This window comes from Enoplosus armatus, chromosome 2 (genome assembly GCF_043641665.1).
Source record: "Enoplosus armatus isolate fEnoArm2 chromosome 2, fEnoArm2.hap1, whole genome shotgun sequence".
In the NCBI taxonomy this organism is placed as follows: Eukaryota; Metazoa; Chordata; class Actinopteri; order Centrarchiformes; family Enoplosidae; genus Enoplosus; species Enoplosus armatus.
Genome location: NC_092181.1, coordinates 16,478,786 through 16,502,793, shown reverse-complemented (window position 1 = coordinate 16,502,793; position 24,008 = coordinate 16,478,786). Strand labels below are relative to the sequence as shown.

The following is a 24,008-nucleotide window of genomic DNA, read 5'->3' as shown; positions in this document are numbered from 1 at the left end:
GTTTTCAGTTGCACTAATGTTGTGTTGATTGTCGGCAAGGTCTCAGTGATAGGTACTGAAGTTTTACTGCTTTGTGATGAAGATGTTGTTCCTGCATGTAAACTTGTGTTGATAGGTGACATAGTTGATGTTGATTGGGCTGGACTTGAATCAAGTGGTGGTGAAATTGTAGAGAGTGGTAAAGAAGTCATACTGAGTGGTATTAAACTTGTGTCTAGAGGTTCTTGACTTGAAGAAAGTGGAGATGAAGTTTGAGTTAGTGAAGATGAAGATGCAGTGATGGGCGATAAAGTTGTCTTGACTGACTCTGAAGTTGTTACGAGTGGTGTTGAAGATGACTTGACTTGTGTTAGAGCTGTGTGGTCAGGTGGGTAAGTTGCCAGTGGTGAAGCGGTGTGATCCGGAGATGAAGTATTATTGACTAGCAGTGATGACTTCAGTTGCACTAAAGTTGTGTTGATTGTAGGCAAATTTTCACTTACTGCTATTGAAGTTGCAATGGCTTGTGATGAACTTGTGTGTGGTTTTAAACCTATGTTGATTGTTGGCAATGTTGAAGTGTCTGGTAATGTATTTGAACCCACTGGTGGTGAAGTTTCAAAGAGTGGTAAGGCAGTGGTGTTGAGTGTTGGCAAACTTGGCAAGGTCTCAGTGACAGGTGCTGAAGTTTTACTGCCTTGTGATGAAGATGTTGTTCCTGCATGTAAACTTGTGTTGATAGGTGACATAGTTGATGTAGCTGGTGTTTGACTTGAGAAAAGTGGAGATGAAGTTTGAGTAAGTGGTGATGAAGATGCAGTGACTGGCGATAAAGTTGTCTTGACTGTCTCTGAAGTTGTTTTGAGTGGTGTTGAAGATGACTTGACTTGTGTTAGAGCTGTGTTGTCAGGTGGGGAAGTTGCCGGTAGTGAAGCGGTATGATCCGGAGATGAAGTATTATTTACAAGCGGCGACGTCTTCAGTTGCACTAATTTTGTGTTGATTGTTGGCAAGGTCTCAGTGGCAGGTGCTGAAGATTTACTGCCTTGTGATGAACGTGTTGTTCCTGCATGTAAACTTGTGTTGATAGGTGACATAGTTGATGTTGACGGGGCTGGACTTGAATCAAGTGGTGGTGAAATTGTAGAGAGTGGTAAAGAAGTCATACTGAGTGGTAGCAAACTTGTGTCTTGAGGTTCTTGACTTGAAGAAAGTGGAGATGAAGTTTGAGTTGTTGAAGATGAAGATGCAGTGACTGGCGATAAAGGTGTCTTGACTGACTCTGAAGTTGTTTTGAGTGGTGTTGAAGATGACATGACTTGTGTTAGAGCTGTGTTTTGAGGTGGGTAAGTTGCCAGTAGTGAAGCGGTATGATCCGGAGATGAAGTATTATTGACTAGCGGTGACGTCTTCAGTTGCAATAAAGTTGTGTTGATTGTTGACAAATATTCACTGACTGCTTCTGAAGTTGCAGTGCCTTCTGATGAACTTGTGTGTGGTTTTAAACTTGTGTTGATTGTTGGCAATGTTGAAGTGTCTGGTAATGTACTTGAACCCACTGGTGGTGAAGTTTCAAAGAGTGGTAAGGCAGTGGTGTTGAGTGTTGGCAAACTTGGCAAGGTCTCAGTGACAGGTGCTGAAGTTTTACTGCCTTGTGATGAAGATGTTGTTCCTGCATGTAAACTTGTGTTGATAGGTGACATAGTTGATGTAGCTGGTGTTTGACTTGAGAAAAGTGGAGATGAAGTTTGAGTAAGTGGTGATGAAGATGCAGTGACTGGCGATAAAGTTGTCTTGACTGTCTCTGAAGTTGTTTTGAGTGGTGTTGAAGATGACTTGACTTGTGTTAGAGCTATGTTGTCAGGTGGGGAAGTTGCCGGTAGTGAAGCGGTATGATCCGGAGATGAAGTATTATTGACAAGCGGCGACGTCTTCAGTTGCACTAATTTTGTGTTGATTGTTGGCAAGGTCTCAGTGGCAGGTGCTGAAGATTTACTGCCTTGTGATGAACGTGTTGTTCCTGCATGTAAACTTGTATTGATAGGTGACATAGTTGATGTTGACGGGGCTGGACTTGAATCAAGTGGTGGTGAAATTGTAGAGAGTGGTAAAGAAGTCATACTGAGTGGTAGCAAACTTGTGTCTCGAGGTTCTTGACTTGAAGAAAGTGGAGATGAAGTTTGAGTTATTGAAGATGAAGATGCAGTGACTGGCGATAAAGTTGTCTTGACTGACTCTGAAGTTGTTTTGAGTGGTGTTGAAGATGACATGACTTGTGTTAGAGCTGTGTTGTCAGGTGGGTAAGTTGCCAGTAGTGAAGCGGTATGATCCGGAGATGAAGTATTATTGACTAGCGGTGACGTCTTCAGTTGCAATAAAGTTGTGTTGATTGTTGGCAAATATTCACTGACTGCTTCTGAAGTTGCAGTGCCTTCTGATGAACTTGTGTGTGGTTTTAAACTTGTGTTGATTGTTGGCAATGTTGAAGTGTCTGGTAATGTACTTGAACTCACTGGTGGTGAAGTTTCAAAGAGTGGTAAGGAAGTGGTGTTGATTGTTGGCAAACTTGTATTCAGTGGTGCTTGACTTGAAGGGAGTGTAGGTGAAGTTTGAGATACAGGAGATGAAAATGAAGTAAAAGTTGCTGTCTCATTTACAGGCGCAGTTGAACTCACTGGTGGTGATGCTGACTTTGCGGGTGAAGTTGACTTATATGATTGTGAAGTCGTCATGACTGGTGTTGGTGACGAAATGACTGGCATTAAAGTTGAGTTAAAGGGTGGTATGCCTGTAGGTGGTGACTTGGTATGAACTGGTGATGAAGTATTTTTACCAGGCCGTGACGTGTTTTGGTCAACTGAAGTTGTGTTGTTTGTTTGCAAAGTGTCTCTGACTGGTGTTGAAGGAACATGTCCTTGTGATGAAGTCCTCCCTGGTTGTAAACTTGTATTTATTAATGGCAAACCTGGAGTTGATGGCACTGGGCTTGAACCAAGTGATGGTAAGGTTGTAGGAAGACTTGATGAAGACGTGTTGAGTGGTGGCACACTTGTATTGAGAGCTACTGAACTTGAGCGGTATGTGAGTGAAGTTTGAGTTATTGGTGTTGAAGATGAAGTGAGTAGTGACACAGTTGCAGTGTGTAATGATGAGGTAGAAACAACTGCCTTATTGATAGTTGGAGTTGAAGGCACTGGTGATAGGGTTGTCATTTTTGAAGAAGTTTTCTTGACTGATTCTAAAGTTGTTACAAGTAGTGTTGAAGATGACTTGACTTGTGTTAGAGTTGTGTTGACAGGTGGTGAAGTTGTAAGTGGTAAAGTGGTATGATTAGGAGATGAAGTATTGTTGACTAGCGGTGACGTTTTCAGTTGCACTAAAGTTGTGTTGATTGTTGGCAAATATTCACTGACTGCTTCTGAAGTTGCAGTGCCTTCTGATGAACTTGTGTGTGGTTTTAAACTTGTGTTGATTGTTGGCAATGTTGAAGTGTCTGGTAATGTACTTGAACTCACTGGTGGTGAAGTTTCAAAGAGTGGTAAGGAAGTGGTGTTGATTGTTGGCAAACTTGTATTTAGTGGTGCTTGACTTGAAGGGAGTGAAGGTGAAGTTTGAGATATAGAAGATGAAGATGAGGAAGAAATTGCTGTCTTACCGATAGCTGTAGTTGAATTTATTCCTGGCGAACTTGTAGTGAATTGTTCTGAACTTGGTCCAAGAGGTGGTGAAGTTGTCGCGACTGGTGGAGTGCTTTCATTAAGAACTGATGAAGTGATAGATGTTGACAATGCAATCGTGGCAGGGACTTCAGTAGGTGCCAATATGACTGAGAAATTGAATTTTTAATTCAGAATTTTAATTCAATCTGATGCCTTGTAAACTGATACATCACATTATAACATTGTTTATTGTTTGAATTTCTAAAATGAACTGACTTTTATGTATGGCAATTAAAGTAAAGTCTTACTTGTTGCAACAATGGATGATGTGTTGACACTGAGGGAGAAATTAGAGCTGGAAGCAGCAGCCACCAAAGTTTCAGCCACAGAACTGGCATTTGGTAGTGAGTTGACATCATTGAATATCACCTGAGCATCTACCACAATGGATCCTTGACTATTAGAAAAATATTTTTGGAAATGATTAGTTATACAATGCTTTTGATCATTATTTTGTTAAACTAGTATTTGGATGTTTTGATTTTGTATTAAACAATTTACGGCAAAGAGCAGCCAGGAAATGAGGTGAAAGAGAGATGGAGAAAGATATACAAAAAAGGACTATGGTCTAGTGAACTGGGGAGGTTCAGGGTGAGTGCCTGAACTCTTACACCGCCAGAGCGCCCCTTGTTTGTCTGAGACATTTTGGCAGATTGAAAGCAAAATCACCAAAGTCTGCAAATATATCAGAAGCAACACCTTGTACCTGAAATGTTGGATCACAGTTCTGTTGAAGGCAGCTCCATATTTAGTTGAATAGACTTTGTTGAGCTGTAAAAATCACATTTTATGCGAATGATTAAAAGAAAGCAACAGGAAGTCATTTTCTTTCATTTAAGAAAAGCTGGTGTGTGTCTGTTTGTGATCAAGTTTGTGTGCGTGCGTGCTTGCGTTTGCGTTTGTTCGAGAACGATTGAATATATGTATTCATGTGTCTAAGTTAATAGAGTCAACCAGTGAGAGATTTCATGATATCCGGGTAGACAGTGACCTAAAGGAATGACATGAAAATGGACATTTCTTTTCTTTACAAAACAGCATAACATCTATTTTCAAATATTTTAATATAAACTTGAAGTGTTCCAGTTAAACCATCTTTCAAAGGTATCAGTTAGTGTGTCATATTCATTTAAGCTCACTAACATTAACTGTTCATAATCGTGAAACAGTAACTTTGTGCATGACTCGTGATACATTTACAGACAAGTCACTGGATCCCTTCCACACCTACACATCCTGATTTACTTTTATTTCGACCAATTGTATTGTGAAGGTATTTTTGTAGACGCTATCTGAATGCTGTCATTTATACTTTGATCCACATTTGTTAGTGGTATGTCAAACTGTAATTTCACACTTGCAGTTCCTCTAAAACCTCTTAGTATTTGGTATTTGTTCGTGGAAAATTATAAATTGAAAAAAGATATATACTGTATACATGTGTTTTGACTTACCGCTGTGGACACTTTGTGTGCCAATTCCTTAAATTCTGGAGAGGATTTGTTCGCAAGCTGTGCTGTAAAATTTTGCTGCACTTTGAATGCCAAAGTGATTTTTGGCTCAGATGGTTGGGCAGCTGTTGTTGTGGTAGCTGGAACACGAGTTGTACTTGTGGATTTTAGTGATGAGGCTGTTCCATTTATTGAGGAAGTGGTCAAATAACCTGGCAGGGTAAAAGCAGAATTAGCTGGTGGCAAAGAATATGAAGAATAAGTGACATAGGACTAAGCTAAATTTTGTAATTCCAATCTTATAGGATTGACACTGCCAATTGTAGCTGAATTTCCTTGTTTCATGGTTTTGTTACCTAGTGAGTTTGGTGTTGTATTGGAAGTTGTTGGAGTAGCATTGACTGGTGGTGGAGTTTTAATGACTGGTGAAGATGTTATCTTGACTGGTTGTGAAGTTATCATGTGTGTGACAGGTGGTGAAGTGTTAGTAATTGGTGATAAAGTAGTGTTGAGTGTCAGTAATGAGCTTGTTGTTTCTGGTCGCAAACTTCTGTTGATTGAGGGTAAACTTGGAGTGGCTGGCACTGGACTTGAACCAGGTGGCAGTGATGTTTGAGTTGCTGGTGCTAAAGTTGCATTGTGTGGTAAAGACGTTGCAATATCTAAAGTTGAGGTGGAAATAATTGGTGATGAGGTCTCATTGACAGGAGGACTTGCATTCACTGGTGGTAAAGTCATCATTATTGCTGGTGAAGTTGTCTTGACTGACTCAAAAGAAGTCTTGAGTGGTGTTGAAGATGACTTGACTTGTGTTAGAGTTGTGTTGACAGGTGGTGAAGTTGTAAGTGGTAAAGTGGTATGATTCGGAGATGAAGTATTGTTGACTAGCGGTGACGTTTTCAGTTGCACTAATGTTGTGTTGATTGTTGGCAAATTTTCACTGACTGCTGCTGAAGTTGCAATGCCTTGTGATGAACTTGTGTGTGGTTTTAAACTTGTGTTGAGTGTTGGCAAAGTTGACGTGGCTGGTAAGGTACTTGAACCCACTGGTTGTGAAGTTGTAAGTGGTAAAGTGGTATGATTCGGAGATGAAGTATTGTTGACTAGCGGTGACGTTTTCAGTTGCACTAATGTTGTGTTGATTGTCGGCAAGGTCTCAGTGATAGGTACTGAAGTTTTACTTCTTTGTGATGAAGATGTTGTTCCTGCATGTAAACTTGTGTTGATAGGTGACATAGTTGATGTTGATTGGGCTGGACTTGAATCAAGTGGTGGTGAAATTGTAGAGAGTGGTAAAGAAGTCATACTGAGTGGTATTAAACTTGTGTCTAGAGGTTCTTGACTTGAAGAAAGTGGAGATGAAGTTTGAGTTAGTGAAGATGAAGATGCAGTGATGGGCGATAAAGTTGTCTTGACTGACTCTGAAGTTGTTACGAGTGGTGTTGAAGATGACTTGACTTGTGTTAGAGCTGTGTGGTCAGGTGGGTAAGTTGCCAGTGGTGAAGCGGTGTGATCCGGAGATGAAGTATTATTGACTAGCAGTGATGACTTCAGTTGCACTAAGGTTGTGTTGATTGTAGGCAAATTTTCACTTACTGCTATTGAAGTTGCAATGGCTTGTGATGAACTTGTGTGTGGTTTTAAACCTATGTTGATTGTTGGCAATGTTGAAGTGTCTGGTAATGTACTTGAACCCACTGGTGGTGAAGTTTCAAAGAGTGGTAAGGCAGTGGTGTTGAGTGTTGGCAAACTTGGCAAGGTCTCAGTGACAGGTGCTGAAGTTTTACTGCCTTGTGATGAAGATGTTGTTCCTGCATGTAAACTTGTGTTGATAGGTGACATAGTTGATGTAGCTGGTGTTTGACTTGAGAAAAGTGGAGATGAAGTTTGAGTAAGTGGTGATGAAGATGCAGTGACTGGCGATAAAGTTGTCTTGACTGTCTCTGAAGTTGTTTTGAGTGGTGTTGAAGATGACTTGACTTGTGTTAGAGCTGTGTTGTCAGGTGGGTAAGTTGCCAGTGGTGAAGCGGTGTGATCCGGAGATGAAGTATTATTGACTAGCAGTGATGACTTCAGTTGCACTAAAGTTGTGTTGATTGTAGGCAAATTTTCACTTACTGCTATTGAAGTTGCAATGGCTTGTGATGAACTTGTGTGTGGTTTTAAACCTATGTTGATTGTTGGCAATGTTGAAGTGTCTGGTAATGTACTTGAACCCACTGGTGGTGAAGTTTCAAAGAGTGGTAAGGCAGTGGTGTTGAGTGTTGGCAAACTTGGCAAGGTCTCAGTGACAGGTGCTGAAGTTTTACTGCCTTGTGATGAAGATGTTGTTCCTGCATGTAAACTTGTGTTGATAGGTGACATAGTTGATGTAGCTGGTGTTTGACTTGAGAAAAGTGGAGATGAAGTTTGAGTAAGTGGTGATGAAGATGCAGTGACTGGCGATAAAGTTGTCTTGACTGTCTCTGAAGTTGTTTTGAGTGGTGTTGAAGATGACTTGACTTGTGTTAGAGCTGTGTTGTCAGGTGGGGAAGTTGCCGGTAGTGAAGCGGTATGATCCGGAGATGAAGTATTATTTACAAGCGGCGACGTCTTCAGTTGCACTAATTTTGTGTTGATTGTTGGCAAGGTCTCAGTGGCAGGTGCTGAAGATTTACTGCCTTGTGATGAACGTGTTGTTCCTGCATGTAAACTTGTGTTGATAGGTGACATAGTTGATGTTGACGGGACTGGACTTGAATCAAGTGGTGGTGAAATTGTAGAGAGTGGTAAAGAAGTCATACTGAGTGGTAGCAAACTTGTGTCTTGAGGTTCTTGACTTGAAGAAAGTGGAGATGAAGTTTGAGTTGTTGAAGATGAAGATGCAGTGACTGGCGATAAAGGTGTCTTGACTGACTCTGAAGTTGTTTTGAGTGGTGTTGAAGATGACATGACTTGTGTTAGAGCTGTGTTTTGAGGTGGGTAAGTTGCCAGTAGTGAAGCGGTATGATCCGGAGATGAAGTATTATTGACTAGCGGTGACGTCTTCAGTTGCAATAAAGTTGTGTTGATTGTTGACAAATATTCACTGACTGCTTCTGAAGTTGCAGTGCCTTCTGATGAACTTGTGTGTGGTTTTAAACTTGTGTTGATTGTTGGCAATGTTGAAGTGTCTGGTAATGTACTTGAACCCACTGGTGGTGAAGTTTCAAAGAGTGGTAAGGCAGTGGTGTTGAGTGTTGGCAAACTTGGCAAGGTCTCAGTGACAGGTGCTGAAGTTTTACTGCCTTGTGATGAAGATGTTGTTCCTGCATGTAAACTTGTGTTGATAGGTGACATAGTTGATGTAGCTGGTGTTTGACTTGAGAAAAGTGGAGATGAAGTTTGAGTAAGTGGTGATGAAGATGCAGTGACTGGCGATAAAGTTGTCTTGACTGTCTCTGAAGTTGTTTTGAGTGGTGTTGAAGATGACTTGACTTGTGTTAGAGCTGTGTTGTCAGGTGGGGAAGTTGCCGGTAGTGAAGCGGTATGATCCGGAGATGAAGTATTATTTACAAGCGGCGACGTCTTCAGTTGCACTAATTTTGTGTTGATTGTTGGCAAGGTCTCAGTGGCAGGTGCTGAAGATTTACTGCCTTGTGATGAACGTGTTGTTCCTGCATGTAAACTTGTGTTGATAGGTGACATAGTTGATGTTGACGGGACTGGACTTGAATCAAGTGGTGGTGAAATTGTAGAGAGTGGTAAAGAAGTCATACTGAGTGGTAGCAAACTTGTGTCTTGAGGTTCTTGACTTGAAGAAAGTGGAGATGAAGTTTGAGTTGTTGAAGATGAAGATGCAGTGACTGGCGATAAAGGTGTCTTGACTGACTCTGAAGTTGTTTTGAGTGGTGTTGAAGATGACATGACTTGTGTTAGAGCTGTGTTTTGAGGTGGGTAAGTTGCCAGTAGTGAAGCGGTATGATCCGGAGATGAAGTATTATTGACTAGCGGTGACGTCTTCAGTTGCAATAAAGTTGTGTTGATTGTTGACAAATATTCACTGACTGCTTCTGAAGTTGCAGTGCCTTCTGATGAACTTGTGTGTGGTTTTAAACTTGTGTTGATTGTTGGCAATGTTGAAGTGTCTGGTAATGTACTTGAACCCACTGGTGGTGAAGTTTCAAAGAGTGGTAAGGCAGTGGTGTTGAGTGTTGGCAAACTTGGCAAGGTCTCAGTGACAGGTGCTGAAGTTTTACTGCCTTGTGATGAAGATGTTGTTCCTGCATGTAAACTTGTGTTGATAGGTGACATAGTTGATGTAGCTGGTGTTTGACTTGAGAAAAGTGGAGATGAAGTTTGAGTAAGTGGTGATGAAGATGCAGTGACTGGCGATAAAGTTGTCTTGACTGTCTCTGAAGTTGTTTTGAGTGGTGTTGAAGATGACTTGACTTGTGTTAGAGCTATGTTGTCAGGTGGGGAAGTTGCCGGTAGTGAAGCGGTATGATCCGGAGATGAAGTATTATTGACAAGCGGCGACGTCTTCAGTTGCACTAATTTTGTGTTGATTGTTGGCAAGGTCTCAGTGGCAGGTGCTGAAGATTTACTGCCTTGTGATGAACGTGTTGTTCCTGCATGTAAACTTGTATTGATAGGTGACATAGTTGATGTTGACGGGGCTGGACTTGAATCAAGTGGTGGTGAAATTGTAGAGAGTGGTAAAGAAGTCATACTGAGTGGTAGCAAACTTGTGTCTAGAGGTTGTTGACTTGAAGAAAGTGGAGATGAAGTTTGAGTCAGTGAAGATGAAGATGCAGTGACTGGCGATAAAGGTGTCTTGACTGTCTCTGAAGTTGTTTTGAGTGGTGTTGAAGATGACTTGACTTGTGTTAGAGCTATGTTGTCAGGTGGGGAAGTTGCCGGTAGTGAAGCGGTATGATCCGGAGATGAAGTATTATTGACAAGCGGCGACGTCTTCAGTTGCACTAATTTTGTGTTGATTGTTGGCAAGGTCTCAGTGGCAGGTGCTGAAGATTTACTGCCTTGTGATGAACGTGTTGTTCCTGCATGTAAACTTGTATTGATAGGTGACATAGTTGATGTTGACGGGGCTGGACTTGAATCAAGTGGTGGTGAAATTGTAGAGAGTGGTAAAGAAGTCATACTGAGTGGTAGCAAACTTGTGTCTCGAGGTTCTTGACTTGAAGAAAGTGGAGATGAAGTTTGAGTTATTGAAGATGAAGATGCAGTGACTGGCGATAAAGTTGTCTTGACTGACTCTGAAGTTGTTTTGAGTGGTGTTGAAGATGACATGACTTGTGTTAGAGCTGTGTTGTCAGGTGGGTAAGTTGCCAGTAGTGAAGCGGTATGATCCGGAGATGAAGTATTATTGACTAGCGGTGACGTCTTCAGTTGCAATAAAGTTGTGTTGATTGTTGGCAAATATTCACTGACTGCTTCTGAAGTTGCAGTGCCTTCTGATGAACTTGTGTGTGGTTTTAAACTTGTGTTGATTGTTGGCAATGTTGAAGTGTCTGGTAATGTACTTGAACTCACTGGTGGTGAAGTTTCAAAGAGTGGTAAGGAAGTGGTGTTGATTGTTGGCAAACTTGTATTTAGTGGTGCTTGACTTGAAGGGAGTGTAGGTGAAGTTTGAGATACAGGAGATGAAAATGAAGTAAAAGTTGCTGTCTCATTTACAGGCGCAGTTGAACTCACTGGTGGTGATGCTGACTTTGCGGGTGAAGTTGACTTATATGATTGTGAAGTCGTCATGACTGGTGTTGGTGACGAAATGACTGGCATTAAAGTTGAGTTAAAGGGTGGTATGCCTGTAGGTGGTGACTTGGTATGAACTGGTGATGAAGTATTTTTACCAGGCCGTGACGTGTTTTGGTCAACTGAAGTTGTGTTGTTTGTTTGCAAAGTGTCTCTGACTGGTGTTGAAGGAACATGTCCTTGTGATGAAGTCCTCCCTGGTTGTAAACTTGTATTTATTAATGGCAAACCTGGAGTTGATGGCACTGGGCTTGAACCAAGTGATGGTAAGGTTGTAGGAAGACTTGATGAAGACGTGTTGAGTGGTGGCACACTTGTATTGAGAGCTACTGAACTTGAGCGGTATGTGAGTGAAGTTTGAGTTATTGGTGTTGAAGATGAAGTGAGTAGTGACACAGTTGCAGTGTGTAATGATGAGGTAGAAACAACTGCCTTATTGATAGTTGGAGTTGAAGGCACTGGTGATAGGGTTGTCATTTTTGAAGAAGTTTTCTTGACTGATTCTAAAGTTGTTACAAGTAGTGTTGAAGATGACTTGACTTGTGTTAGAGTTGTGTTGACAGGTGGTGAAGTTGTAAGTGGTAAAGTGGTATGATTAGGAGATGAAGTATTGTTGACTAGCGGTGACGTTTTCAGTTGCACTAAAGTTGTGTTGATTGTTGGCAAATATTCACTGACTGCTTCTGAAGTTGCAGTGCCTTCTGATGAACTTGTGTGTGGTTTTAAACTTGTGTTGATTGTTGGCAATGTTGAAGTGTCTGGTAATGTACTTGAACTCACTGGTGGTGAAGTTTCAAAGAGTGGTAAGGAAGTGGTGTTGATTGTTGGCAAACTTGTATTTAGTGGTGCTTGACTTGAAGGGAGTGAAGGTGAAGTTTGAGATATAGAAGATGAAGATGAGGAAGAAATTGCTGTCTTACCGATAGCTGTAGTTGAATTTATTCCTGGCGAACTTGTAGTGAATTGTTCTGAACTTGGTCCAAGAGGTGGTGAAGTTGTCGCGACTGGTGGAGTGCTTTCATTAAGAACTGATGAAGTGATAGATGTTGACAATGCAATCGTGGCAGGGACTTCAGTAGGTGCCAATATGACTGAGAAATTGAATTTTTAATTCAGAATTTTAATTCAATCTGATGCCTTGTAAACTGATACATCACATTATAACATTGTTTATTGTTTGAATTTCTAAAATGAACTGACTTTTATGTATGGCAATTAAAGTAAAGTCTTACTTGTTGCAACAATGGATGATGTGTTGACACTGAGGGAGAAATTAGAGCTGGAAGCAGCAGCCACCAAAGTTTCAGCCACAGAACTGGCATTTGGTAGTGAGTTGACATCATTGAATATCACCTGAGCATCTACCACAATGGATCCTTGACTATTAGAAAAATATTTTTGGAAATGATTAGTTATACAATGCTTTTGATCATTATTTTGTTAAACTAGTATTTGGATGTTTTGATTTTGTATTAAACAATTTACGGCAAAGAGCAGCCAGGAAATGAGGTGAAAGAGAGATGGAGAAAGATATACAAAAAAGGACTATGGTCTAGTGAACTGGGGAGGTTCAGGGTGAGTGCCTGAACTCTTACACCGCCAGAGCGCCCCTTGTTTGTCTGAGACATTTTGGCAGATTGAAAGCAAAATCACCAAAGTCTGCAAATATATCAGAAGCAACACCTTGTACCTGAAATGTTGGATCACAGTTCTGTTGAAGGCAGCTCCATATTTAGTTGAATAGACTTTGTTGAGCTGTAAAAATCACATTTTATGCGAATGATTAAAAGAAAGCAACAGGAAGTCATTTTCTTTCATTTAAGAAAAGCTGGTGTGTGTCTGTTTGTGATCAAGTTTGTGTGCGTGCGTGCTTGCGTTTGCGTTTGTTCGAGAACGATTGAATATATGTATTCATGTGTCTAAGTTAATAGAGTCAACCAGTGAGAGATTTCATGATATCCGGGTAGACAGTGACCTAAAGGAATGACATGAAAATGGACATTTCTTTTCTTTACAAAACAGCATAACATCTATTTTCAAATATTTTAATATAAACTTGAAGTGTTCCAGTTAAACCATCTTTCAAAGGTATCAGTTAGTGTGTCATATTCATTTAAGCTCACTAACATTAACTGTTCATAATCGTGAAACAGTAACTTTGTGCATGACTCGTGATACATTTACAGACAAGTCACTGGATCCCTTCCACACCTACACATCCTGATTTACTTTTATTTCGACCAATTGTATTGTGAAGGTATTTTTGTAGACGCTATCTGAATGCTGTCATTTATACTTTGATCCACATTTGTTAGTGGTATGTCAAACTGTAATTTCACACTTGCAGTTCCTCTAAAACCTCTTAGTATTTGGTATTTGTTCGTGGAAAATTATAAATTGAAAAAAGATATATACTGTATACATGTGTTTTGACTTACCGCTGTGGACACTTTGTGTGCCAATTCCTTAAATTCTGGAGAGGATTTGTTCGCAAGCTGTGCTGTAAAATTTTGCTGCACTTTGAATGCCAAAGTGATTTTTGGCTCAGATGGTTGGGCAGCTGTTGTTGTGGTAGCTGGAACACGAGTTGTACTTGTGGATTTTAGTGATGAGGCTGTTCCATTTATTGAGGAAGTGGTCAAATAACCTGGCAGGGTAAAAGCAGAATTAGCTGGTGGCAAAGAATATGAAGAATAAGTGACATAGGACTAAGCTAAATTTTGTAATTCCAATCTTATAGGATTGACACTGCCAATTGTAGCTGAATTTCCTTGTTTCATGGTTTTGTTACCTAGTGAGTTTGGTGTTGTATTGGAAGTTGTTGGAGTAGCATTGACTGGTGGTGGAGTTTTAATGACTGGTGAAGATGTTATCTTGACTGGTTGTGAAGTTATCATGTGTGTGACAGGTGGTGAAGTGTTAGTAATTGGTGATAAAGTAGTGTTGAGTGTCAGTAATGAGCTTGTTGTTTCTGGTCGCAAACTTCTGTTGATTGAGGGTAAACTTGGAGTGGCTGGCACTGGACTTGAACCAGGTGGCAGTGATGTTTGAGTTGCTGGTGCTAAAGTTGCATTGTGTGGTAAAGACGTTGCAATATCTAAAGTTGAGGTGGAAATAATTGGTGATGAGGTCTCATTGACAGGAGGACTTGCATTCACTGGTGGTAAAGTCATCATTATTGCTGGTGAAGTTGTCTTGACTGACTCAAAAGAAGTCTTGAGTGGTGTTGAAGATGACTTGACTTGTGTTAGAGTTGTGTTGACAGGTGGTGAAGTTGTAAGTGGTAAAGTGGTATGATTCGGAGATGAAGTATTGTTGACTAGCGGTGACGTTTTCAGTTGCACTAATGTTGTGTTGATTGTTGGCAAATTTTCACTGACTGCTGCTGAAGTTGCAATGCCTTGTGATGAACTTGTGTGTGGTTTTAAACTTGTGTTGAGTGTTGGCAAAGTTGACGTGGCTGGTAAGGTACTTGAACCCACTGGTTGTGAAGTTGTAAGTGGTAAAGTGGTATGATTCGGAGATGAAGTATTGTTGACTAGCGGTGACGTTTTCAGTTGCACTAATGTTGTGTTGATTGTCGGCAAGGTCTCAGTGATAGGTACTGAAGTTTTACTTCTTTGTGATGAAGATGTTGTTCCTGCATGTAAACTTGTGTTGATAGGTGACATAGTTGATGTTGATTGGGCTGGACTTGAATCAAGTGGTGGTGAAATTGTAGAGAGTGGTAAAGAAGTCATACTGAGTGGTATTAAACTTGTGTCTAGAGGTTCTTGACTTGAAGAAAGTGGAGATGAAGTTTGAGTTAGTGAAGATGAAGATGCAGTGATGGGCGATAAAGTTGTCTTGACTGACTCTGAAGTTGTTACGAGTGGTGTTGAAGATGACTTGACTTGTGTTAGAGCTGTTTGGTCAGGTGGGTAAGTTGCCAGTGGTGAAGCGGTGTGATCCGGAGATGAAGTATTATTGACTAGCAGTGATGATTTCAGTTGCACTAAAGTTGTGTTGATTGTAGGCAAATTTTCACTTACTGCTATTGAAGTTGCAATGGCTTGTGATGAACTTGTGTGTGGTTTTAAACCTATGTTGATTGTTGGCAATGTTGAAGTGTCTGGTAATGTACTTGAACCCACTGGTGGTGAAGTTTCAAAGAGTGGTAAGGCAGTGGTGTTGAGTGTTGGCAAACTTGGCAAGGTCTCAGTGACAGGTGCTGAAGTTTTACTGCCTTGTGATGAAGATGTTGTTCCTGCATGTAAACTTGTGTTGATAGGTGACATAGTTGATGTAGCTGGTGTTTGACTTGAGAAAAGTGGAGATGAAGTTTGAGTAAGTGGTGATGAAGATGCAGTGACTGGCGATAAAGTTGTCTTGACTGTCTCTGAAGTTGTTTTGAGTGGTGTTGAAGATGACTTGACTTGTGTTAGAGCTGTGTTGTCAGGTGGGGAAGTTGCCGGTAGTGAAGCGGTATGATCCGGAGATGAAGTATTATTGACAAGCGGCGACGTTTTCAGTTGCACTAATGTTGTGTTGATTGTTGGCAAGGTCTCAGTGGCAGGTGCTGAAGATTTACTGCCTTGTGATGAACGTGTTGTTTCTGCATGTAAACTTGTGTTGATAGGTGCCATAGTTGATGTTGACAGGGCTGGGCTTGAATCAAGTGGTGGTGAAATTGTAGAGAGTGGTAAAGAAGTCATACTGAGTGGTAGCAAACTTGTGTCTAGAGGTTGTTGACTTGAAGAAAGTGGAGATGAAGTTTGAGTCAGTGAAGATGAAGATGCAGTGACTGGCGATAAAGGTGTCTTGACTGTCTCTGAAGTTGTTTTGATTGGTGTTGAAGATGACTTGACTTGTGTTAGAGCTGTGTTGTCAGGTGGGTAAGTTGCCAGTAGTGAAGCGGTATGATCCGGAGATGAAGTATTATTGACTAGCGGTGACGTCTTCAGTTGCAATAAAGTTGTGTTGATTGTTGGCAAATATTCACTGACTGCGTCTGAAGTTGCAGTGCCTTCTGATGAACTTGTGTGTGGTTTTAAACTTGTGTTGAGTGTTGGCAAAGTTGACGTGGCTGGTAAGGTACTTGAACCCACTGGTTGTGAAGTTTCAAAGAGTGGTAAGGAAGTGGTGTTAAGTGTTGGCAAACTTGTATTTAGTGGTGCTTGACTTGAAGGGAGTGAAGGTGAAGTTTGAGATATAGAAGATGAAGATGAGGAAGAAATTGCTGTCTTACCGATAGCTGTAGTTGAATTTACTCCTGGCGAACTTGTAGTGAATTGTTCCGAACTTGGTCCAAGAGGTGGTGAAGTTGTCACGACTGGTGGAGTGCTTTCATTAAGAACTGATGAAGTGATAGATGTTGACAATGCAATCGTGGCAGGGACTTCAGTAGGTGCCAATATGACTGAGAAATTGAATTTTTTATTCAGAATTTTAATTCAATCTGATGCCTTGTAAACTGATACATCACATTATAACATTGTTTATTGTTTGAATTTCTAAAATGAACTGACTTTTATGTATGGCAATTAAAGTAAAGTCTTACTTGTTGCAACAATGGATGATGTGTTGACACTGAGGGAGAAATTAGAGCTGGAAGCAGCAGCCACCAAAGTTTCAGCCACAGAACTGGCATTTGGTAGTGAGTTGACATCATTGAATATCACCTGAGCATCTACCACAATGGATCCTTGACTATTAGAAAAATATTTTTGGAAATGATTAGTTATACAATGCTTTTGATCATTATTTTGTTAAACTAGTATTTGGATGTTTTGATTTTGTATTAAACAATTTACGGCAAAGAGCAGCCAGGAAATGAGGTGAAAGAGAGATGGAGAAAGATATACAAAAAAGGACTATGGTCTAGTGAACTGGGGAGGTTCAGGGTGAGTGCCTGAACTCTTACACCGCCAGAGCGCCCCTTGTTTGTCTGAGACATTTTGGCAGATTGAAAGCAAAATCACCAAAGTCTGCAAATATATCAGAAGCAACACCTTGTACCTGAAATGTTTGATCACAGTTCTGTTGAAGGCAGCTCCATATTTAGTTGAATAGACTTTGTTGAGCTGTAAAAATCACATTTTATGCGAATGATTAAAAGAAAGCAACAGGAAGTCATTTTCTTTCATTTAAGAAAAGCTGGTGTGTGTCTGTTTGTGATCAAGTTTGTGTGCGTGCGTGCTTGCGTTTGCGTTTGTTCGAGAACGATTGAATATATGTATTCATGTGTCTAAGTTAATAGAGTCAACCAGTGAGAGATTTCATGATATCCGGGTAGACAGTGACCTAAAGGAATGACATGAAAATGGACATTTCTTTTCTTTACAAAACAGCATAACATCTATTTTCAAATATTTTAATATAAACTTGAAGTGTTCCAGTTAAACCATCTTTCAAAGGTATCAGTTAGTGTGTCATATTCATTTAAGCTCACTAACATTAACTGTTCATAATCGTGAAACAGTAACTTTGTGCATGACTCGTGATACATTTACAGACAAGTCACTGGATCCCTTCCACACCTACACATCCTGATTTACTTTTATTTCGACCAATTGTATTGTGAAGGTATTTTTGTAGACGCTATCTGAATGCTGTCATTTATACTTTGATCCACATTTGTTAGTGGTATGTCAAACTGTAATTTCACACTTGCAGTTCCTCTAAAACCTCTTAGTATTTGGTATTTGTTCGTGGAAAATTATAAATTGAAAAAAGATATATACTGTATACATGTGTTTTGACTTACCGCTGTGGACACTTTGTGTGCCAATTCCTTAAATTCTGGAGAGGATTTGTTCGCAAGCTGTGCTGTAAAATTTTGCTGCACTTTGAATGCCAAAGTGATTTTTGGCTCAGATGGTTGGGCAGCTGTTGTTGTGGTAGCTGGAACACGAGTTGTACTTGTGGATTTTAGTGATGAGGCTGTTCCATTTATTGAGGAAGTGGTCAAATAACCTGGCAGGGTAAAAGCAGAATTAGCTGGTGGCAAAGAATATGAAGAATAAGTGACATAGGACTAAGCTAAATTTTGTAATTCCAATCTTATAGGATTGACACTGCCAATTGTAGCTGAATTTCCTTGTTTCATGGTTTTGTTACCTAGTGAGTTTGGTGTTGTATTGGAAGTTGTTGGAGTAGCATTGACTGGTGGTGGAGTTTTAATGACTGGTGAAGATGTTATCTTGACTGGTTGTGAAGTTATCATGTGTGTGACAGGTGGTGAAGTGTTAGTAATTGGTGATAAAGTAGTGTTGAGTGTCAGTAATGAGCTTGTTGTTTCTGGTCGCAAACTTCTGTTGATTGAGGGTAAACTTGGAGTGGCTGGCACTGGACTTGAACCAGGTGGCAGTGATGTTTGAGTTGCTGGTGCTAAAGTTGCATTGTGTGGTAAAGACGTTGCAATATCTAAAGTTGAGGTGGAAATAATTGGTGATGAGGTCTCATTGACAGGAGGACTTGCATTCACTGGTGGTAAAGTCATCATTATTGCTGGTGAAGTTGTCTTGACTGACTCAAAAGAAGTCTTGAGTGGTGTTGAAGATGACTTGACTTGTGTTAGAGTTGTGTTGACAGGTGGTGAAGTTGTAAGTGGTAAAGTGGTATGATTCGGAGATGAAGTATTGTTGACTAGCGGTGACGTTTTCAGTTGCACTAATGTTGTGTTGATTGTTGGCAAATTTTCACTGACTGCTGCTGAAGTTGCAATGCCTTGTGATGAACTTGTGTGTGGTTTTAAACTTGTGTTGAGTGTTGGCAAAGTTGACGTGGCTGGTAAGGTACTTGAACCCACTGGTTGTGAAGTTGTAAGTGGTAAAGTGGTATGATTCGGAGATGAAGTATTGTTGACTAGCGGTGACGTTTTCAGTTGCACTAATGTTGTGTTGATTGTCGGCAAGGTCTCAGTGATAGGTACTGAAGTTTTACTTCTTTGTGATGAAGATGTTGTTCCTGCATGTAAACTTGTGTTGATAGGTGACATAGTTGATGTTGATTGGGCTGGACTTGAATCAAGTGGTGGTGAAATTGTAGAGAGTGGTAAAGAAGTCATACTGAGTGGTATTAAACTTGTGTCTAGAGGTTCTTGACTTGAAGAAAGTGGAGATGAAGTTTGAGTTAGTGAAGATGAAGATGCAGTGATGGGCGATAAAGTTGTCTTGACTGACTCTGAAGTTGTTACGAGTGGTGTTGAAGATGACTTGACTTGTGTTAGAGCTGTTTGGTCAGGTGGGTAAGTTGCCAGTGGTGAAGCGGTGTGATCCGGAGATGAAGTATTATTGACTAGCAGTGATGATTTCAGTTGCACTAAAGTTGTGTTGATTGTAGGCAAATTTTCACTTACTGCTATTGAAGTTGCAATGGCTTGTGATGAACTTGTGTGTGGTTTTAAACCTATGTTGATTGTTGGCAATGTTGAAGTGTCTGGTAATGTACTTGAACCCACTGGTGGTGAAGTTTCAAAGAGTGGTAAGGCAGTGGTGTTGAGTGTTGGCAAACTTGGCAAGGTCTCAGTGACAGGTGCTGAAGTTTTACTGCCTTGTGATGAAGATGTTGTTCCTGCATGTAAACTTGTGTTGATAGGTGACATAGTTGATGTAGCTGGTGTTTGACTTGAGAAAAGTGGAGATGAAGTTTGAGTAAGTGGTGATGAAGATGCAGTGACTGGCGATAAAGTTGTCTTGACTGTCTCTGAAGTTGTTTTGAGTGGTGTTGAAGATGACTTGACTTGTGTTAGAGCTGTGTTGTCAGGTGGGGAAGTTGCCGGTAGTGAAGCGGTATGATCCGGAGATGAAGTATTATTGACAAGCGGCGACGTTTTCAGTTGCACTAATGTTGTGTTGATTGTTGGCAAGGTCTCAGTGGCAGGTGCTGAAGATTTACTGCCTTGTGATGAACGTGTTGTTTCTGCATGTAAACTTGTGTTGATAGGTGCCATAGTTGATGTTGACAGGGCTGGGCTTGAATCAAGTGGTGGTGAAATTGTAGAGAGTGGTAAAGAAGTCATACTGAGTGGTAGCAAACTTGTGTCTAGAGGTTGTTGACTTGAAGAAAGTGGAGATGAAGTTTGAGTCAGTGAAGATGAAGATGCAGTGACTGGCGATAAAGGTGTCTTGACTGTCTCTGAAGTTGTTTTGATTGGTGTTGAAGATGACTTGACTTGTGTTAGAGCTGTGTTGTCAGGTGGGTAAGTTGCCAGTAGTGAAGCGGTATGATCCGGAGATGAAGTATTATTGACTAGCGGTGACGTCTTCAGTTGCAATAAAGTTGTGTTGATTGTTGGCAAATATTCACTGACTGCGTCTGAAGTTGCAGTGCCTTCTGATGAACTTGTGTGTGGTTTTAAACTTGTGTTGAGTGTTGGCAAAGTTGACGTGGCTGGTAAGGTACTTGAACCCACTGGTTGTGAAGTTTCAAAGAGTGGTAAGGAAGTGGTGTTAAGTGTTGGCAAACTTGTATTTAGTGGTGCTTGACTTGAAGGGAGTGAAGGTGAAGTTTGAGATATAGAAGATGAAGATGAGGAAGAAATTGCTGTCTTACCGATAGCTGTAGTTGAATTTACTCCTGGCGAACTTGTAGTGAATTGTTCCGAACTTGGTCCAAGAGGTGGTGAAGTTGTCACGACTGGTGGAGTGCTTTCATTAAGAACTGATGAAGTGATAGATGTTGACAATGCAATCGTGGCAGGGACTTCAGTAGGTGCCAATATGACTGAGAAATTGAATTTTTTATTCAGAATTTTAATTCAATCTGATGCCTTGTAAACTGATACATCACATTATAACATTGTTTATTGTTTGAATTTCTAAAATGAACTGACTTTTATGTATGGCAATTAAAGTAAAGTCTTACTTGTTGCAACAATGGATGATGTGTTGACACTGAGGGAGAAATTAGAGCTGGAAGCAGCAGCCACCAAAGTTTCAGCCACAGAACTGGCATTTGGTAGTGAGTTGACATCATTGAATATCACCTGAGCATCTACCACAATGGATCCTTGACTATTAGAAAAATATTTTTGGAAATGATTAGTTATACAATGCTTTTGATCATTATTTTGTTAAACTAGTATTTGGATGTTTTGATTTTGTATTAAACAATTTACGGCAAAGAGCAGCCAGGAAATGAGGTGAAAGAGAGATGGAGAAAGATATACAAAAAAGGACTATGGTCTAGTGAACTGGGGAGGTTCAGGGTGAGTGCCTGAACTCTTACACCGCCAGAGCGCCCCTTGTTTGTCTGAGACATTTTGGCAGATTGAAAGCAAAATCACCAAAGTCTGCAAATATATCAGAAGCAACACCTTGTACCTGAAATGTTTGATCACAGTTCTGTTGAAGGCAGCTCCATATTTAGTTGAATAGACTTTGTTGAGCTGTAAAAATCACATTTTATGCGAATGATTAAAAGAAAGCAACAGGAAGTCATTTTCTTTCATTTAAGAAAAGCTGGTGTGTGTCTGTTTGTGATCAAGTTTGTGTGCGTGCGTGCTTGCGTTTGCGTTTGTTCGAGAACGATTGAATATATGTATTCATGTGTCTAAGTTAATAGAGTCAACCAGTGAGAGATTTCATGATATCCGGGTAGACAGTGACCTAAAGGAATGACATGAAAATGGACATTTCTTTTCTTTACAAAACAGCATAACATCTATTTTCAAATATTTTAATATAAACTTGAAGTGTTCCAGTTAAACCATCTTTCAAAGGTATCAGTTAGTGTGTCATATTCATTTAAGCTCACTAACATTAACTGTTCATAATCGTGAAACAGTAACTTTGTGCATGACTCGTGATACATTTACAGACAAGTCACTGGATCCCTTCCACACCTACACATCCTGATTTACTTTTATTTCGACCAATTGTATTGTGAAGGTATTTTTGTAGACGCTATCTGAATGCTGTCATTTATACTTTGATCCACATTTGTTAGTGGTATGTCAAACTGTAATTTCACACTTGCAGTTCCTCTAAAACCTCTTAGTATTTGGTATTTGTTCGTGGAAAATTATAAATTGAAAAAAAGATATATACTGTATACATGTGTTTTGACTTACCGCTGTGGACACTTTGTGTGCCAATTCCTTAAATTCTGGAGAGGATTTGTTCGCAAGCTGTGCTGTAAAATTTTGCTGCACTTTGAATGCCAAAGTGATTTTTGGCTCAGATGGTTGGGCAGCTGTTGTTGTGGTAGCTGGAACACGAGTTGTACTTGTGGATTTTAGTGATGAGGCTGTTCCATTTATTGAGGAAGTGGTCAAATAACCTGGCAGGGTAAAAGCAGAATTAGCTGGTGGCAAAGAATATGAAGAATAAGTGACATAGGACTAAGCTAAATTTTGTAATTCCAATCTTATAGGATTGACACTGCCAATTGTAGCTGAATTTCCTTGTTTCATGGTTTTGTTACCTAGTGAGTTTGGTGTTGTATTGGAAGTTGTTGGAGTAGCATTGACTGGTGGTGGAGTTTTAATGACTGGTGAAGATGTTATCTTGACTGGTTGTGAAGTTATCATGTGTGTGACAGGTGGTGAAGTGTTAGTAATTGGTGATAAAGTAGTGTTGAGTGTCAGTAATGAGCTTGTTGTTTCTGGTCGCAAACTTCTGTTGATTGAGGGTAAACTTGGAGTGGCTGGCACTGGACTTGAACCAGGTGGCAGTGATGTTTGAGTTGCTGGTGCTAAAGTTGCATTGTGTGGTAAAGACGTTGCAATATCTAAAGTTGAGGTGGAAATAATTGGTGATGAGGTCTCATTGACAGGAGGACTTGCATTCACTGGTGGTAAAGTCATCATTATTGCTGGTGAAGTTGTCTTGACTGACTCAAAAGAAGTCTTGAGTGGTGTTGAAGATGACTTGACTTGTGTTAGAGTTGTGTTGACAGGTGGTGAAGTTGTAAGTGGTAAAGTGGTATGATTCGGAGATGAAGTATTATTGACAAGCGGCGATGTCTTCAGTTGCACTAATTTTGTGTTGATTGTTGGCAAGGTCTCAGTGGCAGGTGCTGAAGATTTACTGCCTTGTGATGAACGTGTTGTTCCTGCATGTAAACTTTTGTTGATAGGTGACATAGTTGATGTTGACGGGGCTGGACTTGAATCAAGTGGTGGTGAAATTGTAGAGAGTGGTAAAGAAGTCATACTGAGTGGTAGCAAACTTGTGTCTCGAGGTTCTTGACTTGAAGAAAGTGGAGATGAAGTTTGAGTTATTGAAGATGAAGATGCAGTGACTGGCGATAAAGGTGTCTTGACTGACTCTGAAGTTGTTTTGAGTGGTGTTGAAGATGACATGACTTGTGTGAGAGCTGTGTTTTGAGGTGGGTAAGTTGCCAGTAGTGAAGCGGTATGATCCGGAGATGAAGTATTATTGACTAGCGGTGACGTCTTCAGTTGCAATAAAGTTGTGTTGATTGTTGGCAAATATTCACTGACTGCTTCTGAAGTTGCAGTGCCTTCTGATGAACTTGTGTGTGGTTTTAAACTTGTGTTGATTGTTGGCAATGTTGAAGTGTCTGGTAATGTACTTGAACCCACTGGTGGTGAAGTTTCAAAGAGTGGTAAGGAAGTGGTGTTGATTGTTGGCAAACTTGTATTTAGTGGTGCTTGACTTGAAGGGAGTGTAGGTGAAGTTTGAGATACAGGAGATGAAGATGAAGTAAAAATTGCTGTCTCATTTACAGGTGCAGTTGAACTCACTGGTGGTGATGCTGACTTTGCTGGTGAAGTTGACTTATATGATTGTGAAGTCGTCATGACTGGTGTTGGTGACGAAATGACTGGCATTAAAGTTGAGTTAAAGGGTGGTATGCCTGTAGGTGGTGACTTGGTATGAACTGGTGATGAAGTATTTTTACCAGGCCGTGACGTGTTTTGGTCAACTGAAGTTGTGTTGTTTGTTTGCAAAGTGTCTCTGACTGGTGTTGAAGGAACATGTCCTTGTGATGAAGTCCTCCCTGGTTGTAAACTTGTATTTATTAATGGCAAACCTGGAGTTGATGGCACTGGGCTTGAACCAAGTGATGGTAAGGTTGTAGGAAGACTTGATGAAGACGTGTTGAGTGGTGGCACACTTGTATTGAGAGCTACTGAACTTGAGCGGTATGTGAGTGAAGTTTGAGTTATTGGTGT

At 40.4% G+C, this 24,008-nt stretch overlaps 1 protein-coding gene across 1 annotated transcript; it reads right to left on the bottom strand.

The window, feature by feature from the left end:
- Nucleotides 1-214: 214 nt before the first annotated feature.
- LOC139290633 (uncharacterized) lies at nucleotides 215-10,882 on the bottom strand. The gene is made up of 9 exons (XM_070912471.1): nucleotides 10,826-10,882; nucleotides 8,902-8,989; nucleotides 8,684-8,784; nucleotides 8,336-8,392; nucleotides 7,835-8,035; nucleotides 3,231-3,320; nucleotides 1,551-1,640; nucleotides 1,163-1,250; nucleotides 215-228 (listed from the first exon to the last, which is right to left on the bottom strand). The coding sequence occupies exons 1-9, from the start codon at nucleotides 10,880-10,882 to the stop codon at nucleotides 215-217; spliced, it is 786 nt and encodes a 261-aa protein (XP_070768572.1).
- Nucleotides 10,883-24,008: the final 13,126 nt, after the last annotated feature.